The 25,571-nt window shown below is 35.0% G+C and overlaps 1 protein-coding gene across 1 annotated transcript in view; it reads left to right on the top strand.

Moving 5' to 3' along the window:
- Nucleotides 1-25,571, top strand: part of LOC148946513 (tRNA dimethylallyltransferase) — a 296,612-nt gene that overhangs the window by 120,934 nt on the left and 150,107 nt on the right. Inside the window, exon 6 of the mRNA XM_089097399.1 lies at nt 200-315. Coding sequence (XP_088953525.1) covers nt 200-315 — 116 coding nt within the window. The remainder of the gene's footprint in view (nt 1-199; nt 316-25,571) is intronic.

Raw genomic sequence — 25,571 nt, forward strand, 5'->3', positions numbered from 1 at the left:
CGTTGATTTTGAATTGAAGTTATCAAGTATTTTGCAGTAGGTTGCACCAAGACATGGCTAATTGTAGAAAGAGAAAAAGCCAAAACAGATAGTCCAAGTAATTGAGAGGCAAATGTTTAAATGGCTGCGGCACTGGTAAATGGCGGGAGTTGGAAAGGCGTGCCTGGATTCAGCGCAACTAACTGACTCATGTTTTAAGGTGGAATTAGAGAAAAGGCTATCCTCAAGGACAGATCAAATGATGGCGAGAGGACTAGCCAATGAGCTTCTGGATTTCTACGAACGATATACACAACCACAGTTGGAAGCTGGCAGGTAGTTCACTTTTTTTATTCTCTTTTTTCAAGCAAAGGCTTTGTTCGCCTTCCTGCTTTCGGGACTATGATGCGTAATATTGTTACTAAAGTGATGCGAGAGAAAGAGAGCCTAACATGTCGTTAAAGAGAATCTTCCCTACAACATTTCCAAGATTGATCCAAAAAATCCAGTCTAGCAAAAAGAGATCAAAGATTTTTATTTGTCAGTTTACTACCCCCCCCCCCCTTCCATTTAAAAAGCTTTGCGATCCCCTATAACTGTCAAACCTATGCGCCTAGGAAAGTATCCAAATTAAACTTTGTTACTTGCTATTTTCCACTAAATATGCAGGTTTCACTGCTTCAAATCCAATTCAACATAAGAAAAGTTAAGTTTTAAAAAGATACTGAGACCCTCAAAATTGGATTAGTTTAAACCACCCCAAGCATTGCTGGCCATTTGAGACGATTTCATTTATTGAATTCTTCTTTTGTATTCTTTCGGTAGAGTGAATAAAAAAGTCTATTGAAAGGAAAGCCACTATACAAAAAAATAAGTTCACAAATTCGTCTTTTGAATTTGAGTAACGGAATAGGGGTGGGAAAACACTTAGTTCTGTTTTTTTCTGCCCTCCTTTAAAGTCCCCTTTGGATGGTTTGGATTAGGATTTCTAGGCATTCTTGTCAATCACATGGAAGTAAGATTGTAAATGGGGCATAGATTTGCAGGTGGGCATAATTGGGGTTTGGATTGGCTTTCAAATTGCTCCCACGTTTTTATTTTGGCCTTTTTATGCCTGTCGAACATTCTCAAAGTAATTTCCCCTCGTTTTTGTCCTTTGTCTGTGTGCGTATCGTGCTTGCGATTTTAAATTAGTATTTGATATGTAGGCTATGCAGTTTTTTTCTTAGTCGGATTGCTTGAGAAACTTGATTTCACTCATTGTTCATCGGACTCCCCTGGTCGGTCATAAAGATTATTCAAAATTAAGTGTATTTTCTGTATATTCTTAATATTTTAAAATAATTTTTCTTTGTGTAGTTTTTTTTTCATCTACATTGTAGTGTTATATGTATTTGTATATTTATAGTTTTATTTTAAACTTGAGTTTTGTTTGTTAGTTAGGAAGTATTCTTCGAATCCTTAAAATGCCCAATTGACCTTAACAGTGACAGCTGGTATGTTTAGGCTGAGCCAGGGCAGCATCTGGGGGGGGGGGTCACTCGGTTTGACCCCCCCCCCCTGAACAAAAATCTTAGATACGACCCTGAACTAAGCCGTAAAATATATTAAAAGGTATATAAAAATATAATATATAACGATAAGAGAGATGGAGCAGTTGGAACCGCGCATGTAACAGTGCCGCCACATGCGGCGCATTTCCCACCAATATATCGTTCCCCCCCCAATCTCTCGTTCTTTACGCTAAAGTTTCGTAGCACTTTACAAGAGGATCTTAGTCAAATCAAACGGTCCATGTCTTTTAGGAATCGTTTTTAAATAATTGGACAGAAAGTCAAGACTTAGCATAAAGAGAGGGATCGAGGGGGCTGCCCCCCTTATATACTGAAAAAATTCTGTTCGTTATAAGTTTTAATGTTGTTCCTTACTTTCAGCTGACAAAATATGTCTTTTTATTCAATTTCTGATCATTTTCAAATAATGCCCAGACATCCTCCCCCGGCTCAGAAAATTTTGCCTGGACAATTTCCACGTGTAAAACTGTTTCGCCAAAGAGAGTAAGACAAATAAAAAAAAAAATTACGTACATGAATTCGGTAAATTTTCCCCTTGTAAAATTCTTCCTGGAAAATTCCTCCTCCAGATGTGTTTCTCTATGGAAAATTTTACCTGCAGATAATACCCAGCTCCCCGAAGAATATCTATATTTCATGGTAATAAATACAGTATGTAAACAATGGGCAAATTCATAATTTACTGCCCTTTCCACAGGGGCTGTGGGGTGGGGGGCATGTCGTCCCAAGAGGCATAGTTATTAGATCGTTCAACTATGCTGAACAATTGGCTATCTCAAAATTTTGATCGGATGTCTTTGCTAACCAAATGCTAGTAAGAGTGGGTCTATTTCCCCTTTAATCGTTATGGTCACTTAAAAAGTACACTAGAAATAGACCCCGGTGCCACGCCGGCGCATTGACCGAACGCCACCAACGAGAGGCCCAGATGACGGCCGCCGAAGTGTCACAACACAGTCGGCGCGCCGCACGCGCACCGCCGCCGGCAGAGGTGGCGGCGTTCGGTTGACTTTGAATTAATTTTGCGGCAATTCTTTATTGCGTCAACCGCAAAGTCTGAGCTTTTCTTTTCTCGTGTGGTAAAGTATTTCTATTTTCCTGATTAAAACTCAAGTAGGCCTTGCACTATCCCCGAATGTTCGGGTATTTCCCCAAAAATCTATGCGTTACGCCGAAAAAAATTTGGTTCCCCGAATCTCTGAAAATCACCCAATCACGGTGCCACCCATAGTGATTTATCACTAGTGACTACCAAAAATAACTTTGTTTACCATAATTCTTCACTACTCTCTTGTTCGTTAATTTTCGTCTCTTGTGTTACTTTGCATATAAACCAGACAGATACAATTGCAATATACACGGTTCTTCATATGTTGACAAAAGTATCGTATTTATGAAATGAAACTAAAAAACAAAAACAAATTATTTTACTGAAAGTAAGGAGCGACATTAAAACTTAAACCAAACAGCAATTATTACGTATATGAAAAGGGCCGTCCCCTCCTCAATGCCTCGGTCTTTATCCTAAAGTTTGTTATTGTTTTAAAAAGTAGAGTGGTGAAAAAGAGTCAAACTTTAGCGTAAAGAACGAGGCGTTGAGGATGGGACAGCCCCTTTCATTTACGGAATAATCGCTGATAGTTTTAAGTTTTAATGTTGCTCCTTACTTTCAGTAAAAAAAAAACTTGTTATTATTTAATTTCTGAATTTTTTTCAACTAATGCAGGTTTGATTTTGGCTAACCGTGCATGAAAAATTAAAACACAATTTGCATATTAGTTTTAGCAGATTTATTCCGGATATGAAGGGTTACCCCTCCTCAATATCTTGCTCTTTACGCTAAAGTTGTTAACACTTATAAAAAAAGCTTCCTATACTAATTACAAGTCCCCCGTGTTTCACTTTTAATAACCAGTCAAACTTTAGCGTAAAGAATAAGGTATTGAGGAGAGGGCAACCCTTCATATATGGAATAATTTCTGTTTTTCAAATAATGCCGGTAAATCTGGATCACCCTCTATGAAATATAAACCTCCCCCTCGCGAAACTTCTCCGTTTAAATTTAATCCAACGTAAAGTGCCCCCCCCGTCAAATTCCCTCCAGGCAGTTCCTTCCTCGCTGAGATTCCCCCTCCCCCCTCTGTAAAATTGCTTGTGGATGATTCACTCCGAAATATTGTCCTTAGGATTCTTTCATTTGTTCAAGACTTTAATCTCTAATCGGTATCTCGGTCACTCCAGAAATGCCCCCTTCCGTGAAAATTATTTCCCAGAGAGCAAAAAAAAGCCCCTGGATATATACCAAATAAAAAATGGCAAAGAGAATGTAAAACAATTAAAAAGAATTACGTATAGTAATTCTGTCAAAACCCCCCAGTGTAGCATTTCCTCTAGAATATTTACTCGTCAGAAATATGCCTCCCAAAGAAAGATTCCCCCTTGTAAATCCGTCCCATGCACCCCACCCCCCAAATTGCTGTATACTTCACACTAGCAGATACTATATGTAAACAACGGGCAAAGTTCACAACTCGCAGCCTTTCCCCCGGGGACTGTGGCGGATCATTTTGCACCTAAAGACATAGTTGTTAGATTTTTTGACTATATTTAAGAAAATGGCTATCTCAAAATTTCGATCCGGTGATTTTGGGAAAAAACGAACGTGGGAGGGAGCCTATATGTTTGCGGTCAACATTGATCGCGCCGGCGGCGCGCCGCTGCTGTAATTTTTGGCCCCGCCTCCTTCGGTCTTCCCTTATCGGCGCGGCGCCGGGGTCTAACTAGAACTTTTAATTTCTGTTTGGATGAATCTTTTCTCGATCTGCTATGACCATTGAATTCGATGCCATCACCCCTGGAGAAAAAAAAAACCCAACACATCCTTGATCTTTCTTCAGAGAAAAAAAGAACCAAAATTCTACATTTTTATTTAGACAGGAGCTTGAAACCTCTACAGTAGGTTCCTTTGATATGCAGAATCTGATCACGTGATTTTCTTTAAGATCCCTTGACTTTTGTGTGTGGGGGGGATATTTCTCCTCTGATCGAAAATCAGGTAAACTATCTCAGGTTTGTAGCTTTTGACTGGTAACCTTGAACTCAATGAAGTTTATATATATATATATATATATATATATATATATATATATATATATATATATATATATATATATATATGGAATCAGCAGAAAAGGCCAATTCTTTTGATGTATTAATTGTTATCAAAATTCCTTTCTGAGTTTTGGTTACTATTGGGCCGAGTTACTCCTTACAGTTCGTTACCACGGACTGTTTGATTCTTTTTTCTCTCCCTTTTGCTGGATAATATCAATGGGATGATAAATGTTACTAATCAAAGTCTCATTGATGTTATATTTTGTCCAATAAGTTTACCAGTGACGATAGATTGACAGTGATTCAATCAAGTCCCTCGATTTTCCCACGATTATATTTACAAAAGAGCAATTACCTCCTTTGAATGGACAGACCAGAGGCTAAGAATAATTCTGTGATTTTTCTGATTTGTTGGCTTGGGCTTTTATGTTAAATTCCTCTTATTTTTTTTTTAAAGAAATAGATTAAGGTTGTTGTCAAGTGCAACGAGAATGAGGAAGCGATCAGAACTTGATAGTGTTTATTCAAACTTCCAGTCAGGGTTGCTACAGACAGTATATTTGTAATATATTTTGGTACTTACATATTGTCGCGACCCCACTCAAGTTCTTGATCTGTATGATCCGAGAAAAACCGTTTTGTCTGTCTTCAGCACCTTATAATTAGCTTAGTCTCATTGAGAAAAACTACGAAGTAGGTAAGTTTTTTGTTTATAAATACTTTAATATATTAATATAGGTTAGGTATTTAACATAATGTGTTTTACGCGGCCCATTTTCCATTTCCATAGTTTTGTTTCTAAAGTATCATGTTTTCATCATATTTTGGTATATTTCATTAGGATTAACTTAACTTTCACTTCTTGAATGGGGTTGGGATAGTACTTAGGTAACTATATTAGTAACTATACTAACTATATTAACTAATATAGTTACTAATATAGTAAATAATATATAGTAATATAGTAGATAGTAAAATAATATATTAATAAGTAATATAGTAAAATAATAATATAATAAGTAATAATATATAGCAAAATAATATAGTAAAGTAATATAGTAACTAATATAGTAACTAAGTAACTATATTAAGTTACTTAAGTAACTATATTTTTTTCTAAAACAGGGATTTATGAGTACATTTTAAGAAAGTTGTACTTGCCATTAAAGTTAATACGTCTTCAAAAAAGTAATTTTTACTCATTAAAGTTTTTATTACAAAAAACTATAATTTTAAAAATTATAAAATTTTTACTCAAAAAAGTCGTTTTTTTTTTACCTTCTTTTAATGCTCCTTTTTCCAGTTTAGCACAACACGCTGAAAAAATGTCCGAAAAATGTCAGTACTTTTTTCGCCTTGTTGTACTTTTTTGTTAGTATGATAACGAGTTTCACAAAGTGAAAGGGCAACTCTGCTTCAAGTGAGCAAATATATAATAGAGAAAATAAACTCTACTCTGAATGGTTAGATGAGAACGGGCGAATACGCCGGCTTTAGTTATAGGGGAGGTTTGACATCCTGGGGGAAGGTAAAATTTCGAAAATTGCCAAAAATTGACGATTTATATGAAAATATAAAAAAAAATTACTGGGAAAAGCTTAAAATTCAGAGTCTCAACTAAGCTTGAACCTTAAGCTCCCCACTGAATTCTTTGTATGTGCTTAGACGAAACGATAATCAAAAAGAGATGGGACTGTCTGAATATGCCCCCCCCCCTAGTTGTTCAAGGTATGGGATAACATTGAAATGGATTAAAGTTAGTGGCTCGGTGGTTGGTGCAAGAAAGGCATGAATTGTTCATTCTTTGCCATCCCGGGTAGATCTAAGTTCTGCCATACGTGGTAGGCTACGCTCCCGCCACGCCAATCAGATTTTGGTAGGAATTTTGAAGAATCAGTATGCGTTTCTCTTTTGAATTTGAGATGATTTAAGGAGTTACAATGTTTTGGGAGGCAAGAAGGAGCATAGGTCAGAACCTCCTAAGGGTGAAAAAAAAATACCCAAAATTGGAATATTTCTTCAAAACTACGTGGGTTTTGCTAATTTGGCCTGCTTGAAAATTTTTGCTCCCAACATCCTGCGCTTAAAAAAAAAAATTGTTCCTTTTCTTCCTTGACTAGGACAATTGAATGATTGACCATAACTTGAGAAATTGTGCTGTTATATTGGATATAGCTGCTAGAAGCACGTATATGTTTTTTTTTGTAGTTTTAATAATACAATTTTTTGAGGGGGAGGATGACAATAATGAAAAGAATTTATTTCACAATGTGATTAAAAAGTGCCCAGGAATTCAAGAAAATCTAGGATCTTGGGTGGGGACCAAGACCTTGAGTCCCCCCTGAGGACGTCCCTGAGCTGCTACAAGAAATCCTGTACGCCCCTTGAAAATGTGAGAGTAAGTGCCGTAGATGATGCCACTTCCCTTGGGTTCAAACTCATTACCTCCTTCAAGCGGACACGCCAGTTGCTAATGGAACACACTCTACGCCGTATTTGCATTGTATATTCCACAATTAGTTAAGCTAATCTTCGCTTCAATAGAACTACACTCACTGCATAATATAACTCAGTTGTCGGTCCTCATAATTTGTATTACTAACCATATTTGAGAACTTTTCCATAGAAATAAAATACGGTGCTCGTTTTCTCTGCCAAAGAATCTAACCCGCCAAAACATATTGGTACTTAAAAACACTCAAAGTACCAAGGACATCAACTAAAAAAAAAAAATATATGGGGCAATAAAACAAATAAAAACATGGGGGCAAGAATAAAAACGTGTTTACCCCCTGGAGCCGCCGTCTATTCATTCCTGAAAACTCGATTTCCTAAGATTTTTCTTCCAGTTGTTTCAAGAATATGAAGCTTTTAGGACTGTGTCACAGTGCCGCCACGTTAAATCCTCAAGATTAATAAGAAAAATTAACCCGTTAAATTTCAGACCGATTTTCGCCCGTAAAAATTCAAACATCTTTTGATTCCCCAAGACAAGTATAGATTCAAGCTACACCTTCTTAAGGTACTTAGTTCCATATATTTTTTAGCTTGGGTAATTGTTCACCCATGTTTCTTTATTTTTATAAATTTCGCGCCCGCTACTGCCAAAAACTGCACGTGGAGTTATCTAAAAAACTAAAAAGGATTTAAAAAAATAGAAATATTGATTGTTCCTATATTTTAAGATACGCGTGGTTGTATAGGTTTTCACTTAACCAATCTAAACAACTTGATTTCAGTTTCACTGTATTTGGTACTTTATGTAAGAAGTAAACATAATATGACCCTAATGAAGTACTTGATGAGCAAATGAAAATGCATAATTATTTTCATCAATGGTATTTCGATCGAATTAGAACAATAGTTCAGGGTTTAACTGAAGGTCCTTATTGCAGGTTTTTGTTTTTCAGGGAACTGTTTGTGTAGTATGTAGACATATGTATAGGTTTTTAGATGAAGTTTCTGTATAGTATATGTTGCCTTTGTCTTGTATTTTCTTTTGCTCTATCTGTCTTTTCTATAACTTCGAGAGTTTTCATTAAATTCATTTAAGTTACTTTTTTTCTAATGGAAGGGTTTTGGATTTTTGCTGGAGCTGTCTTCTGAAAACTACTATCCCTTGTTATTACACGAGCCGCACTAAAGTTTAGTAACTCTATGAAACTTGAATACTTTGTTTAATAAAGGAATTCTACTCAGTAAATAAAGCAAGTGTGAAGAAACTCTAGAAATTATTGCATCTCTTCTCTAGACAACTTACTGTCGTCGAAACAGAAATCAACTGAATTTTCTTGAGCAGAATTAGCATAAGTGTCCTGTGAAGCAATCTATTCTCCCGCGAACTTGTGCGCAGGTATGACCTGTATGATCCAATGAACTGTTTGTCTTGTAGTCCAAGATAAGCGAATGTGAATGCAAATTCATAATTCGTCTATTCGGTTGGATTTGAAGCTTTTGGTTATGAGGCTGTGTTCTGATTCCAGTACCTCTGTATGACGAATCTGCTAAAAGCCTCAGAATCTAATCTCTTTTTAGACCCTACCTTAGACTGTAGATCCTCCTTTGCCTCCAGCGAGCTTCGATAAGGACTCTCCAGTCTTCTCGGTATGCTGCAAGCACATCTTCCTACTCTAGTTGCAGGAATGTGATAACCTTGTAGAGATCTGACCTGTATTTGCTGTGTTGGGTGTTCTTAGGACGACTTCTTGTCCTCGATCCTACATTTAGCTACTGGAAGGTTACCAAAGGGGTTCTAATGACTCACATTCTCAAAAACATTGATGGGTGATATTCGTTACAAGAGGCTGGTTGGTCATTACTTGGATTTTGAAATTTAAGACTCAATGTGCCTAGCGAATGATCGGGGTTCTTTGGAGACGTGCATCTTCAACTCAAGGCTAGAATTTGAGGCTGAGTTTCAATGAATCTTTAGCCACTGGGTACATTTGCTGACTTGCATATATCTTATAAGTTATGTTTTTAAGCTTTCGTAGTCTCTTTAAATTAATGTTTTTATGGTTTCGAAGTTTCCATTTAATCTTTTTTAACTACCCCCCTCTTCCTTCTATAAAACAGTTTTTTAAGTTAGTTTTTCAATAACATGCTCTCCTCTGAATTTTTCTGCTATAATTTTGTCTCCAAGTTCCAATCCAAATCGATATTTGAATTTTCGTACCATACAATAGATTCGGAGCCTTTCAGAGCGGAAATCGCTCATCTCCGTTTGTAGACGAAGGAAAATTGGCGAGAAAAAGTGAAATTTACCATGCAGAATCCGGTTCAGGTATGTATAACTGACGAGAGGTTGCTGAGGGTTTTGACAGACCCATCCCCCCGATATGTTAGGATTTTTTTCAATGTCTCATAATTTCCCTATCATCTTGTGTTTTTCGCTTTTTGTGTCAAATTTGTCATTCCCCCTAAATGCACTTCCTCCTTCAACGCAAACGCTTCTGTACGTGTCTGATCTGCTCGCTGAATTAATATATTAAAGAAATAAGTTATTGAATTCTGAGATTCCTGTCCAGGATAATGACTATGTTGTTGGTAGTGGTGGTGTTGATTATAAACCGCATGTTGTAGACCCTGGCACCGCATTCTTTGGCACTTCGAAATTAATTTTCTTTATTTATGATCAAATTGGCGTGTTTTGTTTATTTCCCAGTTGGAGTTCCTCTGGGATGCAGCCCCAGTCCTTCCGAAACAAAGATCTATTATACATGCCCAGTTCCGACTATGTAAAATGCCGCAGAACCTTATGAGAAATATAAAAATCTACTGCCCATATATCTCCAGAGCCTAATGATTTTCTATAATCTTGACTTTAATTCATGTATGTCTTTTTTCCCTGTTTCGACAAATGTGCCGCCTCCCTCAGAAGAAAATCCCTGCAATCCGATTGTTTATAACACACCCAATCTTTTAGAAGAACGATGTTCGGTACAAATATTTTGTTGCTTGTCTTTCTGGCTCGGCAGAGGGGTGATACATTAAAAACTTGACAAAACTTGTCTAAATTTAGGAGTAGGCTTAAGAAATATTGATAAAGCCGGTGGCTAAGGATTGCCAAGCAATGTAAGGTTTATGAGCCAGTATTTCATGGATTCGTCTTCAGTCATCAATACTTTCTTGACATGTGGAATGTCTTTTTAAGATGAGAACTTGTATTAATCGCATAGTAGTTGCCAACGCGTTTTTTTTTCATATGGTCTTGAAGCTGGTTGAATATACTGGCTAATTAGTCATTCCGAACAGGCTGTAGTTCGCATCAAGAAATTATGTTATTGTGATTACGGCTACCAATATGCTACTACGCGCAACGGTAGGGAGAATGGCCCTATATTAGCCTCAAACACGTGTGGCAAGGAGCATTAGATTGTTCGAAAAAATGGTAAAATTTTTCAATTTTCTTTTACTTGAATCGTGGTCTAGAAATTTGAGCGGTCTAGCCCTCTCTCGACCTTTGAAAGCAGCTAATTACTTCTCTTATATCTGCGTAGTCAGGTGTTGTATCATTTCGTAACTCTACAGTGCTTTGTGATCTCAAGCTACCTCTTAAACTTAGCCCATTGTTAGTTATCGGTCCCTTGTTCTACTTCCGTACCTAATGTGTAGGCTACAAGGGAAGCACTGTGAGTAATCTTTTTAGCGAGGTTACATATTATTGCAATTCCATGGCATCTGGTCCTAGACTTGCCTACCAGAACCTCTCAATACAAGATATTAAAAGAGTTCAGTTGGAACACGTACGCAAGATTTTTTTTCGGGGGTGGGGGGGAGTGGGGTAGCAAAAAATATTTATTTAGTAACTTTCATAAGAAGAATTAAAATTAAAAACTAGGGATCCAGGGGGTTTGGGGCCCAAGGTCCTCCTCCTGTTCACGTTTATAGTTCATTTTAATAGAAATCAAACCCGTGACCTTCATACAGTTTGACATGGTTGATTTTTGATTGGAATATAAAATAAAAGAAGTTAGTGAGGAATTTTCTGAAGACTTACAGAAATCACGTACCGCAGGTGGCATATGACAAGTGTGGAGGCACTGTGCTAAGCATGGCGAAAACTATTCCAAGCGTCGCGGAAACTATGCCAAGTGTAGTGGAACTGTGCGTGATACATGGCGTTCTGAGATATACACCAGGTGGCGGAAAGTGTGTGTCCCCCTGTAAATTACAACCCAAGTGAATATTTCGACTGTTTGACTAATAGTCGTTTTCAGCGAAATATAGCGCAAATACTAAAACAAACGAGCCAATAAACACCTAATTCGCTCAGAAACCCTTCGGTAAAATAATAATGAACTAAAACCACAAAAAAGCAAAAATTTTGACACAGTTTTAAAGATTGTTTTTTGTTTTTTTTTGTTATTGTCATTCACACTCTAAGGGAACCTTAAAATATTATAAGAATCAAGGGAACATCTATAGTATGTAATAAAAAAAAATCCCAGTTTTATACGATATTTTTGTGAAAATCATCAATAAAAATTAATGATAGTAGTTTTGATTACTTGGGGGGGGGGGGGTTAAGCACGAAACTAAATATACATTGAAGTATGTACAACAATGGCGAGAAAGGGTGCAATCAGAAAACTCTAGAAAAACTGAAAATGCAATATTTTGCCTTACAAACCTAACCGAAAAAAAGTCCAAATCTGCTTTTCAGAATATACCATTTATCCATGGTTTATAATGACTATATCCATGGTTTACAGTTTTATAATGACTTTTTTAAGACTTAGAATATTTCTCGAAAAATACTTTGGCCTATGTTACTGCTATCAATTTTTTTAATATATTATTTGACTCTTTCTAATTGTTCCTTGCTTCTTATGTTTTAGAAATAGATGAATGTTTGAAGATCGTTAAGCAAAAGAGTCATGGCAATAGAACTGGCGTTCAAGTTCTAGTAAACTTGACTCCAAATTCAGTGGTTTCGAAACGGTTTACGACTCTATACCATCTGAGGAATGGCCCTTTAGCATTATCTCCTTTTGATTTTAATTAAACATTCTTCGAGTTTGGCTTGATTCGTGGCCATGTTTGCATAATATAAATATAGGTCTTGAAATGCAATATACTTGGGTGAAAAAAAAAAAAAAAAAAAAAAAAAAAAAAAAATCAGTACCAAATTTGGATATTTACTTCGCAACAAAAGACACCAACATCACCAAGCACTAAATAATTTTGTTTCTGCTCTATTCTTTTTTCTTTTCTTTTGTTTCGTTTTCCCTCTTTACATAGAAGAGACTCAATTTTTTTCTCAAGGATATCATTTCACGGAGGGTCTTCCTTCAGAAAAACTACCCCATGCCAAATTGCCGATCAGTTTTAATTTAATTGTATTCACTACCCAGGGAGTCCGTTATTTGAGACTTCTCTTGCTGACACGAAACGTTTACACAATTGCCGACAGCATTACCATCGCCCCTTGTAACCAGGAATTTCAGCATTGTCATTATGAGTTATTCAGATTCAAATAGTCTCAATATACGCCCCTCCTACCTTCCCCACTGAGACAGATACACATTTCCAATTTGTTAAAAGTTTTTTTCTTTCTTCGTACGGAGAGATTGAAATACTCAGGCTTTTCGTCGGTAGGCTGCATCAAAGTTGCCTAATTATTGATTTTTGAGCATTAATTTAGAGATTAATATGTGAAAGTTTGTGTGAAACCTGAGATTTGCACCATAAAGACACCATTTGTAGGGGATATTTTGTATAAAAATCCTTTTTTTTTTGGCATTTTATTGAATTCATTGGAAGAAACGACATATTTGACCTCACTTAAACTTTGAAAAATACATTTCCGCCCCCTTCTCCCTAAATCTTCGTGAATTGATGCTACTGCAGGCACGTACATATTGACAATCATAATCAAATTCAACAAAATACGGAAAAGAATGGGATTGCACGGAAAATGTATGAAAATATAAAACAATAGTAAATCTATGGATTTCCATGACGGTGCCCCGAAGGTCTTCCACCTTCTATTTACCTGTTCAATCGACCCCTGTTACGCTAGATCGATCGGTTTAATTTATTTTTGGTAGCTCATTTGATATTAGAATGTTTCGACGTTCTTCCAAATGTGTTATTTCTTCTTTTCTTCGCTTGCAAACAAAAATCGAAGAACAATGTTTTAGCCACAAAATTGCCCTTTTCTTTTCTTTAGACATTGGGCAAGACCATCCTTGTGTGAGCAACGGAAAAAGGCATACAAAGTCTTTTTTCAGTTTTTCTCTTCCCTGTGAAGTGTATATCCCGTAACTTTTTGCATTGCTGCAATAACAGTGTTTTTTTACCATACACGTACGTAAAGGGGGGGGGGGCCGGGGTCCAGGTTTAAACGAACAGAAATGACTAAAAATAGAATTTGGCTAGTGTCCCCCTCCAATCCTTAAATATTTTAAACTTAAGACCTCAGCAATTCAAGATTTTATTTAAAATAAATTTTAATTTTTCAATGTTATAATTATACAAAAAAATGCTCAAAATATATTTGATTTCAGCAAAGCGGGACTGACGCAATAGCCTTAGAAGGTTTGATCGACATTCCCTGAAAGTTTCAACGTAATACCCTTAGCTGTTCCTGAGATATTGAAGATATACCGTTTTGATAACCAGGATGGACAATGCGCCTTTTGATTTAGCTCAACATACTTCTGGACGTTCCCCGAAGTTTTCAACTTCATAACATAAGCCCTTCCTAAGAATTTGCTGATACGCTCTGATGACAGCCTAAATGCAAAGTGTCTTTTGATTTGGTTCAAAATCTCCCTTTTCCTAAACATTCCCTGATGGATTCAACGTAATATCCTTAGTCTTTCCTGAGACATTGAAGATTTGCTCGTTTACGACCTGAATGCACATAGTATGTTTCGATTTAGTTCAGCACACCCCCTCAACAGCCCTGAAACTTTCGACTTAATGCTCGCAATCAGTAGTAATCAATGTTATACTTCTACGACTTTATGTTCCATCCTGTGTATTTGTCCCACTTTACGTTCCATGGCACCTTTCCCTGGCACCTTTCCACTAGACTGATTAATGCTATTGTTGTCAATTGAATATGGAATTATACAAAACCTACCAGACAAGTTTTTTTGACATAATTTACGTGGGCTAGATTTCTATTTCATGATATACATGTTTTTTTTTAGGGTAAATCCGTGTCAGAAAAACCGGTGCGTCTTTTTTAGCTGCCAATATAATGACACGTAATCACTGCTAAGCCTTTTGTTATTGCCAGAGGATTACCCAATTCGCTTCTTAGTGTTAACTGACAGAGTTCCAAATACGAACATTTTGAAAAGCAGACAGGTATTTAATTGACTGTTTGGGGATTTTCTGACCTAGGTTTTTTAGGTTTTCGTGTGTGTTTGACTCCTGGGGTTTATTATTTGAGAAGTTAACTTATAGTATTTTGTGGTTTTACGCGCCTGAAATCATGAATTAGAATATTTAATTAGCTGTTTAGGGGTTTTCAGACCTAGGTTTTTTAGATTTTCGTGGATGTTTGACTCCTGGGGTTTATTATTTGAGAAGTTAACTTTAGTATGTGTGGTTTTACGTGCCTAAAATCATGAATTAGAATAGTTAATTACCTGTTTAGGGTTTTCAGACCTAGGTTTTTTAGATTTCGTGATTTGACTTGCCTGAAATCATGAATTAGAATAGTTAATTAGCTGTTTGGGTTTTCAGACCTAGTTTTTTTTAGATTTTCGTGGGTGTTAGGTTCCTGGGATTTATTATTTGAGAAGTTAACTTTAGTATTTCGTAATTTGACGTGCCTGAAATCATGAATTATAATATTTAATTGGCTGTTTGGGGATTTTCAGACCTAGGTTTTTTAGATTTTCGTGTGTGTTTGACTCCTGGGGTTTATTATTTGAGAAGTTAACTTTAGTATTTTGTGGTTTTACGTGCCTGAAATCATGAATTAGAATAGTTAATTAGCTGTTTGGGTTTTCAGACCTAGTTTTTTTAGATTTTCGTGAGCGTTAGGTTCCTGGGATTTATTATTTGAGAAGTTAACTTTAGTATTTCGTATTTGACGTGCCTGAAATCATGAATTAGAATATTTAATTTGCTGTTTTGGGATTTTCAGACCTAGGTTTTTTAGGTTTTCGTGTGTGTTTGACTCCTGGGGTTTATTATTTGAGAAGTTAACTTCAGTATTTTGTGGTTTTACGTGCCTGAAATCATTAATTAGAATATTTAATTAGCTTTTTAGGATTTTCAGACATTGGTTTTTTTGATTTTCGTTTGTGTTTGACACCTGGGGTTTATTATTTGAGAAGTTAACTTTAGTATTTTGTGGTTTTACGTGCCTGAAATCATGAATTAGAATAGTTAATTAGCTGTTTGGGTTTTCGGACCTAGTTTTTTCTTAGATTTTCGTGGGCGTTAGGTTCCTGGGGTTTATTATTTGAGAAGTTAACTTTAGTATTTCGTGATTTGACGTGCCTGAAATCATGAATTAGAATATTTAATTGGCTGTTTGGGAATTTTCAGACCTAGTTTTTTAGATTTTCGTGTGTGTTTGACTCCTGGGGGTTTATTATTTGAGAAGTTAAAGTTAGTATTTTGTGGTTTTACCAGCCTTAAATCATGAATTAGAATAGTTTAATTGCTGTTTGCGTTTTCAAACATAGTTTTTTTTTTAGATTTGCTTGGGCGTTAGGTTCTTGGGATACATTATTTTAGAAGTTAACTTTATTATTTCATATTTGACTTGCCTGAAATCATGAATTAGAATATTTAATTGACTGTTTGGGGATTTTCTGACCTAGGTTTTTTAGGTTTTCGCGTGTGTTTGACTCCAGGGGTTTATTATTTGAGAAGTTAACTTTAGTATTTTGTGGTTTTTCGCGCCTGAAATCATGAATTAGAATATTTAATTAGCTGTTTAGGGGTTTTCAGACCTAGGTTTTTTAGATTTTCGTGGATGTTTGACTCTTGGGGTATATTATTTGAGAAGTTAACTTTAGTATTTTGTGGTTTTACGTGCCTAAAATCATGAATTAGAATAGTTAATTACCTGTTTAGGGTTTTCAGACCTAGGTTTTTTAGATTTCGTGATTTGACGTGCCTGAAATCATGAATTAGAATAGTTAATTAACTGTTTGGGTTTTCAGACCTAGTTTTTTAGATTTTCGTGGGTGTTAGGTTCCTGGGATTTATTATTTGAGAAGTTAACTTTAGTATTTCATGGTTTGACGTGCCTGAAATCATGAATTAGAATATTTAATTGGCTGTTTGGGGATTTTCAGACGTAGGTTTTTTAGATTTTCATGTGTGTTTGGCTCCTGGGTTTTATTATTTGAGAAGCTAACTTTAGTATTTCGTGGTTTGACTTGCCTGAAATCATGAATTAGAGTAGTTAATTAGCTGTTTGGGTTTCCATACCTAGTTTTTTTAGATTTTCGTGGGCGTTAGGTTCCTGGGATTTACTATTTGAGAAGTTAACTTTAGTATGTCGTATTTGACGTGTCTGAAATCATGAATTAGAATATTTAATTGGCTGTTTGGGGATTTTCAGACCTAGGTTTTTTAGGTTTTCGTGTGTGTTTGACTCCTGGGGTTTATTATTTGAGAAGTTAACTTTAGTATTTTGTGGTTTTACGTGCCTGAAATCATGAATTAGAATATTTAATTAGCTGTTTAGGATTTTCAGACCTAGGTTTTTTTAATTTTCGTGTGTGTTTGACTCCTGGGGTTTAACTTTAGTTAAAAGTTAACTTTAGTTAGTATTTCGTATTTGACGTGCCTGAAATCATGAATTAGAATATTTAATTGGCTGTTTGGGTATTTTCAGACCTAGGTTTTTTAGGTTTTCGTGTGTGTTTGACTCCTGGGGTTTATTATTTGAGAAGTTAACTTTAGTATTTCGTGGTTTGACGTGCCTGAAATCATGAATTAGAATAGTTAATTAGCTGTTTGGGTTTTCAGACCTATTTTTTTTTTAGATTTTCGTGGGCGTTAGGTTCCCGGGATTTATTATTTGAGAAGTTAACTTTAGTATTTCATATTTTACGTGCCTGAAATCATGAATTAGAATATTTAATTGGCTGTTTGGGGATTTTCTGACCTAGGTTTTTTAGGTTTTCGCGTGTGTTTGACTCCAGGGGTTTATTATTTGAGAAGTTAACTTTAGTATTTTGTGGTTTTACGCGCCTGAAATCATGAATTAGAATATTTAATTAGCTGTTTAGGGGTTTTCAGACCTAGGTTTTTTAGATTTTCGTGGATGTTTGACTCCTGGGGTTTATTATTTGAGAAGGTAACTTTAGTATTTTGTGGTTTTACGTGCCTAAAATCGTGCCTTTATTTCATTTTTTTAAGGTTAATTTAGACGAGGTTACGTGCGCGCACGTAACCTCGTCTAAATTAACCTTAAAAAAATGAAATAAAGCTATATCGACTTTGCATATCTCTATCCCAATGTCAGCGACGTCGCTGTGTGTAACCAATCACCAATCAAGTGATCGTATGTTGAGCAGCTTCCATTGTCTTTGATTAGCCCCTCAAAAATGGGTGTTGTCTAAAAAACTAGTCTGGTTGAAAACATAGAGTTTTCGTATTGCTCACTTTTTTGCAATGTATAGGACTCAGTGGGGAATCCCCACTCGTTTGGAAAGGTGCCAGGGAAAGGCAATCAAATAGCATGTAGTTTCAAAACGTGTTTAATCACGTTTCTTGAATGAAGTATCTGTACTGTACATTCAAGAGGTGAAATCAATAAAGAGCTTGTTACTTACTTACAAATATTTTCATAGTTTCTTGAATGAAATTTCCTTATTGTGTATCCAAGAGTTGACTTCAAGAAAGAAATTGTTACTGACTGAGAATTTTTTCATAATTTCTTGAATTAAAATTCTACATCGTGTAGCTAAGTGAAAATTGTTTGTGATAAAGAGAAAAAAAAAGAATTGTTCTGTTATTGAAATTTCCAGACTTCATTTACATGCAATAGATACCGAGAGTTCAATGACTCCTCCCCGCAATGACTTCCAAGGGATTTATGACTCCTCCTCACAATGAATTCAGATGGTTTTAGGACTCATCCCCCTAGCCATAACTCCAGTCAACCTTGAGCGATGGCATAAAAGTTTGATGAAGTATTCTTCTACTTAACAACTACATTAATAACTTCCAAGATGATAGGATTGTATGACACAGAATTTATCAGTTTGAAAAAATCATCTTGGGGTGTTATATTTGAATGTGCATTTTTATTATCTCTATGGAACTCGAAGAAATTGACTGTTATCATTGGATAGTGAACTATAACATGTTTGAGTATGATAAGAGCTTGTGGAGTACTACATTACGTCATATAAACAGACTGGGATTCTACGATAGAGTGATTATACCACTTAATAATGCTGGTCAGGAACTGAGAAATGTTCAGGAGGAAGTCAGTGAAATTTGCAGCTTTTTCGGGGTTGAAGCACTCTACGTAAAGGGCAATGTACCTACAGATAAAGTTTTAATTCCAAAGTGTGATCCTAGGATTCCACTTTTCAATCTAGAAGAGTTTAAGTGTCCTAAATTTGAAGGGGGTTATCACCGTCCTGAGGACGAGGTTAGGTTCTTCGCACAGTGGATACCTAAGAACATACCTGATCGTGATAAATCCATAAGACATGGTAAAAACTATTCTATATCATGGGACCATCGTTTGTGGATGTTTAAGAGTGAACTCTAAGTGCTATTTTTTATGTAAAAATTTGTTGTTGTGTTTTTTTTTCTAAAAAAAATCTGTTAATATGTTCAAGCAATAAATATCTTTAAGATTAAACTATCTTTATTATTTAAAATATTTAAATTTTTTTAATTAAATTGTGAAAAATATGCAAGTAACAATCACTTTCTTGAATCCGCTTCCTGAACACGATATAGATATTGAATTCGAGAAATCATGATAAATCGCAAGTAAGTAATAAACTCTTTATTGTTTTGATATTTAATTCGAGAAATCCCATTAGTTGAATTCAGGAAAGAGTTTGCTACTTACGATACTTTGATTTTGTCAATGCTATCCCAAGTATCTGTCAATAGATGTTGACAGAGAATTTATTCAATCTTATACTTAGATTTTCTCTATGTTAGCCTATTTATCCAATATATGATGTATGTGAATTCCTCTTCTTACGTTTACGATGTTGCAATAGACATTCTAAGCGTTTGATATGCTAGCTTGCTCTAAAAATAATGAATACGTAACAATATAATGAATAACATATTTTTAATGAAATAATTTCATGTAGAATATTAATAAAAAGAATATATTATTATACATTATTAATATCAATGAACAACTTTGGACATTTTTAATCTGTTCCATAAAATGGTTCACCATGTTCTCTCTTGATACTATAGCTATTGTCTTCTCTTAGTTCGTAATCAGTAGAATAATCATTATTCCATTTTAACTCATACACAATTTTTATAGGTGTGTCATCGACAGGGTCAATATGCTTTTCGTCATTGGTATTATTTGATTCATTGACTGTTTGATCAATGGCAGTAACGTTTGCTGGTACTTTGTTTTTCATCGATTCATCTTTATATTCCTTAGTGATATTTTCTGTCAATGCCCTTTTTATTTTTCTAGCAATTTCACTGTTTATTATCACACTATTTTTACACAGGTAACAGTTCTTGCATGTAGACATGATATGGTTTATGATATTAGTAGAAGAGTAGGCCTTTTTTTCGTCTTTGCTTTAATTTGAATGCTAAGACCCGAAAGCTGACGATATGGTTTAACACTGGGCAACATGTTACCACATGCACTAGCAAGAAGATACCCATCTTCATCATCTGCCATTTTTATGTTGGCATTCTCTTTGAGTGAAATCATCTCCGAAGATCTCAATATCGCATATCCACTATCATAAGAGTTGAATTTTTTTGGTACTCCAATGAAATTTAATTCCTTACTGTCATGACAAAGCACGCATACGTTTCCGATAGTGCTACCACTTGTACTTATTTCATAGTTTAAATACTTCTCCTTTTCAGCATTCAATGCTACAATAACACTATCATGTGAACACACTTTCTTAAAATGCTTCATCTTCACTTTTTTAGAGATATTAGTTACGTGTTTATCGTTCCACTGTCTAAAAAATATTGATTTAATACATGCAATAAACTAGGTAGTGTCGATAACTGGCCATAGAGCAATAAAGGGAAAGCCAAATTGTGTGTCTGGGCAAGCATAGAGTACAATTGTTAGAGCCATAAAAATATTTGTCGAGGAGGTATCATTAGCAATAACCTACTTCTAATGAAGCATATCAGGTCACCTGTTTACCGGGTACTAAATAACTTCCGTTTTTACTCCCCCTAGCATTATATTGGCTTACACTGAAAATAATTGAACGGAAAAAATATAAGAATCTCAAATAATAAATCCCAAGAACCTAACCCCCATGAAAATCTGAAAAACTATGTCTGAAAACCCAAACAGCTAATTAACTATTCTAATTCATGATTTCAGGCACGTCAAATCACGAAATACTTAAGTTAACTTCTCAAATAATAACCCCCAGGAACATAACACCCAAGAAAATCTAAAAAACTAGGTCTGAAAACCCAAACAGCTAATTAACTATTCTAATTCATGATTTCAGGCACGTCAAACCATGAAATACTAAAGTTAACTTCTCAAATAATAAACTCCAGGAAACAAACACCAACGAAAATCTAAAAACCTGGGTCTGAAAACCCTAAACAGGTAATTAACTATTCTAATTCATGATTTCAGGCACGTAAAACCACAAAATACTAAAGTTAACTTCTCAAATAATAAACCCAAGGAGTCAAACATCCACCAAAATCTAAAAAACCTAGGTCTGAAAACCCTAAACAGCTAATGAAATATTCTAATTTACGATTTCAAGCAAGTCAAATTATGAAATACTAAAGTTAACTTCTCAAATAATAAATCCCAGGAACCTAACACCCACGAAAATCTAAAAAACTAGGTCTGAAAACCCAAACAGCTAATTAACTATTCTAATTCATGATTTCAGGCACGTCAAATCACGAAATCTAAAAAACCTAGGTGTGAAAACCCTAAACAGGTAATTAACTATTCTAATTCATGATTTTAGGCACGTAAAACCACAAAATACTAAAGTTAACCTCTCAAATAATAAACCCCAGGAGTCAAACATCCACGAAAATCTAAAAAACCTAGGTCTGAAAACCCCTAAACAGCTAATTAAATATTCTAATTCATGATTTCAGGCGCGAAAAACCACAAAATACTAAAGTTAACTTCTCAAATAATAAACCCCTGGAGTCAAACACACGCGAAAAACTAAAAAACCTAGGTCAGAAAATACCCAAATAGTCAATTAAATATTCTAATTCATGATTTCAGGCACGTCAAATATGAAATACTAAAGTTAACTTCTCAAATAATAAATCCCAGGAACCTAACGCCCACGAAAATCTAAAAAAAAAACTAGGTCTGAAAACCCAAACAGCTATTTAACTATTCTAATTCATTATTTCAGGCACGTAAAACCACAAAATACTAAAGTTAACTTCTCAAATAATAAAACCCAGGAGTCAAACACACACGAAAATCTAAAAAAAAACAACCTAGGTCTGAAAATTCCCAAACAGCCAATTAAATATTTTAATTCATGATTTCAGGCACGTCAAATACGAAATACTAAAGTTAACTTCTCAAATAATAAATCCCAGGAACCTAACGCCCACCAAAATCTAAAAAAAAAAAACTAGGTCTGAAAACCCAAACAGCTAATTAACTATTCTAATTCATGATTTCAGGCACGTAAAACCACAAAATACTAAAGTTAACTTCTCCAATAATAAACCCCAGGTGTCAAACACACACGAAAATCAAAAAAACCTATGTCTGAAAATCAAAAACAGCCAATTAAATATTCTAACTCATGATTTCAGTCACGTAAAACCACAAAATACTGAAGTTAACTTCTCAAATAATAAACCCCAGGAGTCAAACACACACGAAAACCTAAAAAACCTAGGTCTGAAAATCCCAAAACAGCAAATTAAATATTCTAATTCATGATTTCAGACACGTCAAATACGAAATACTAAAGTTAACTTCTCAAATAGTAAATCCCAGGAACCTAACGCCCACGAAAATCTAAAAAAACTAGGTCTGGAAACCCAAACAGCTAATTAACTATTCTAATTCATGATTTCAGGCGCGTAAAACCACAAAATACTAAAGTTAACTTCTCAAATAATAAAACCCAGGAGCCAAACACACATGAAAATCTAAAAAACCTAGGTCTGAAAATCCCCAAAAAGCCAATTAAATATTCTAATTCATGATTTCAGGCAAGTCAAACCAAGAAATACTAAAGTTAACTTCTCAAATAATAAATCCCAGGAACCTAACACCCACGAAAATCTAAAAAACTAGGTCTGAAAACCCAAACAGTTAATTAACTATTCTAATTCATGATTTCAGGCACGTCAAATCACGAAATCTAAAAAACATAGGTCTGAAAACCCTAAACAGGTAATTAACTATTCTAATTCATGATTTTAGGCACGTAAAACCACAAAATACTAAAGTTAACTTCTCAAATAATAAACCCCAGGAGTCAAACATCCACGAAAATCTAAAAAACCTAGGTCTGAAAACCCCTAAACAGCTAATTAAATATTCTAATTCAATGATTTCAGGCGCGTAAAACCACAAAATACTAAAGTTAACTTCTCAAATAATAAACCCCAAGAGTCAAACACACACGAAAACCTAAAAAACCTAGGTCAGAAAATCCCCAAACAGTCAATTAAATATTCTAATTCATGATTTCAGGCACGTCAAATACGAAATACTAAAGTTAACTTTTCAAATAATAAATCACAGGAACCTAACGCCCACGAAAATCTAAAAAAAAAACTAGGTCTGAAAACCTAAACAGCTAATTAACTATTCTAATTTATGATTTCAGGCACGTAAAACCACAAAATACTAAAGTTAACTTCTCAAATAATACACCCCAGGAGTCAAACACACACGAAAATCTACATAACTAGGTCTGAAAATTCCCAAAAACCAAATTAAATATTCTAATTAATGATTTCAGGCACGTCAAATCACGAAATACTAAAGTTAACTTCTCAAATAATAAACCCCAGGAACCTAACGCCCACGAAAATCTAAAAAAAAACTAGGTCCGAAAACCCAAACAGCTAATTAACTATTCTAATTCATGATTTCAGGCACGTAAAACCACAAAATACTAAAGTTAACTTCTCAAATAATAAACCCCAGTAGTCAAACACACACTAAAATATAAAAAACCTAGGTATGAAAATCCTAAACAGCTAATTAACTATTCTAATTAATGATTTCAGGCACGTAAAACCACAAAATACTGAAGTTAACTTCTCAAATAATAAACCCCAGGAGTCAAACACACACGAAAACATAAAAAACCTAGGTCTGAAAATCCCCAAACAGCCAATTAAATATTCTAATTCATGATTTTAGGCACGTCAAATACGAAATACTAAAGTTAACTTCTAAAATAATAAATCCCAGGAACCTAACGCCCACGAAAATCTAAAAAAATTAGGTCTGAAAACCCAAACAGCTAATTAACTTTTCTAATTCATGATTTCAGGCTCGTAAAACCACAAAATACTAAAGTTAACTTCTCAAATAATAAACCCCAGGAGTCAAACACACACGAAAATCTAAAAAATCTAGGTCTGAAAATCCCCAAACAGCCAATTAAATATTTTAATTCATGATTTCAGGCAAGTCAAACCATGAAATACTAAAGTTAACTTCTCAAATAATAAATCCCAGGAACCTAACACCCACGAAAATCTAAAAAAACTAGGTCTGAAAACCCAAACAGCTAATTAACTATTCTAATTCATGATTTCAGGCACGTCAAATCACGAAATCTAAAAAACCTAGGTCTGAAAACCCTAAACAGGCAATTAACTATTCTAATTCATGATTTTAGGCACGTAAAACCACAAAATACTAAAGTTAACTTCTCAAATAATAAACCCCAGGAGTCAAACATCCACGAAAATCTTAAAAACCTAGGTCTGAAAACCCCTAAACAGCTAATTAAATATTCTAATTCATGATTTCAGGCGCGTAAAACCACAAAATACTAAAGTTAACTTCTCAAATAATAAACCCCAGGAGTCAAACACACACGAAAACTTAAAAAACCTAGGTCAGAAAATCCCCAAACAGTCAATTAAATACCTGTCTGCTTTTCAAAATGTTCGTATTTGGAACTCTGTCAGTTAACACTAAGAAGCGAATTGGGTAATCCTCTGGCAATAACAAAAGGCTTAGCAGTGATTACGTGTCATTATATTGGCAGCTAAAAAAGACGCACCGGTTTTTCTGACACGGATTTACCCTAAAAAAAAACATGTATATCATGAAATAGAAATCTAGTCCACGTAAATTATGTCAAAAAAACTTGTCTGGTAGGTTTTGTATAATTCCATATTCAATTGACATCAATAGCAATAATCAGTCTAGTGGAAAGGTGCCAGGGAAAGGTGCCATGGAACGTAAAGTGGGACAAATACACAGGATGGAACATAAAGTTGTAGAAGTATAACATTGATTACTACTGCAATCGTTCCCGAGATATTGCAGATGCGCCCTTTGTTTGCCTAGATGCAGATAGTGCCTTTTAATAAAAATGAAGCAAATCTTGAAGAAGAAAAAACCAGGATATTTCCAGCTAGTGAAAAAAAAGGAACGATAAACATCCAGATATTTTGCTCGAGAATTTCATTCGATCGTCCTCAGTTCACAAAGTAAATAAATAGTAAAAAAAAATATATATACAGATAAAAGCCCCCAGGACAAAATAAAAACAAAATGAACCATAAGACAAAACACTAAGTTAAAATCAAGTTGCGCCGCCTAAAAGTGAAAATGCGCCGAAAACTTCATTATTCTGGTGGGAATGCGCCGAAATAGCAGTTTGTGAATAAAAATAATGCAAAGGATTGGGATTTATAAGTTCATTATAAATGAGGTTTAGGTAAGTTTCACTGGTATGTCTATTAAGGGTGAATTTTTGGTGTATATGTTTCTTCATTTCAACTGCCTCACTGAAAATTTGCATGGCACTTTTAACGTGGGTGATAATGGAAGTGTTATCAAATAAAATGAAATGTTGAGAGTTATCATAAACATGTTGAGCCAAAGCGAAATCAAAAGTTTCATGTCTTTTGTGTGGCTTCATGGCTGTGTCTATTGGTGAAATGTGCTCGAAAAACCTCTTTCTTGATTGTTGATGGGCTCCCCCAATATAGAGACAATCACAAGAACACATCACTACCCGAAGTGGGGCTAATTTTATCCTTCCCGCAGTTGAAAAAGCTCTA

This window comes from Artemia sp. Qi Xiang Cuo, chromosome 11, assembly GCF_049724085.1.
Source record: "Artemia sp. Qi Xiang Cuo chromosome 11, ASM4972408v1, whole genome shotgun sequence".
Taxonomy (NCBI): domain Eukaryota; kingdom Metazoa; phylum Arthropoda; class Branchiopoda; order Anostraca; family Artemiidae; genus Artemia; species Artemia sp. Qi Xiang Cuo.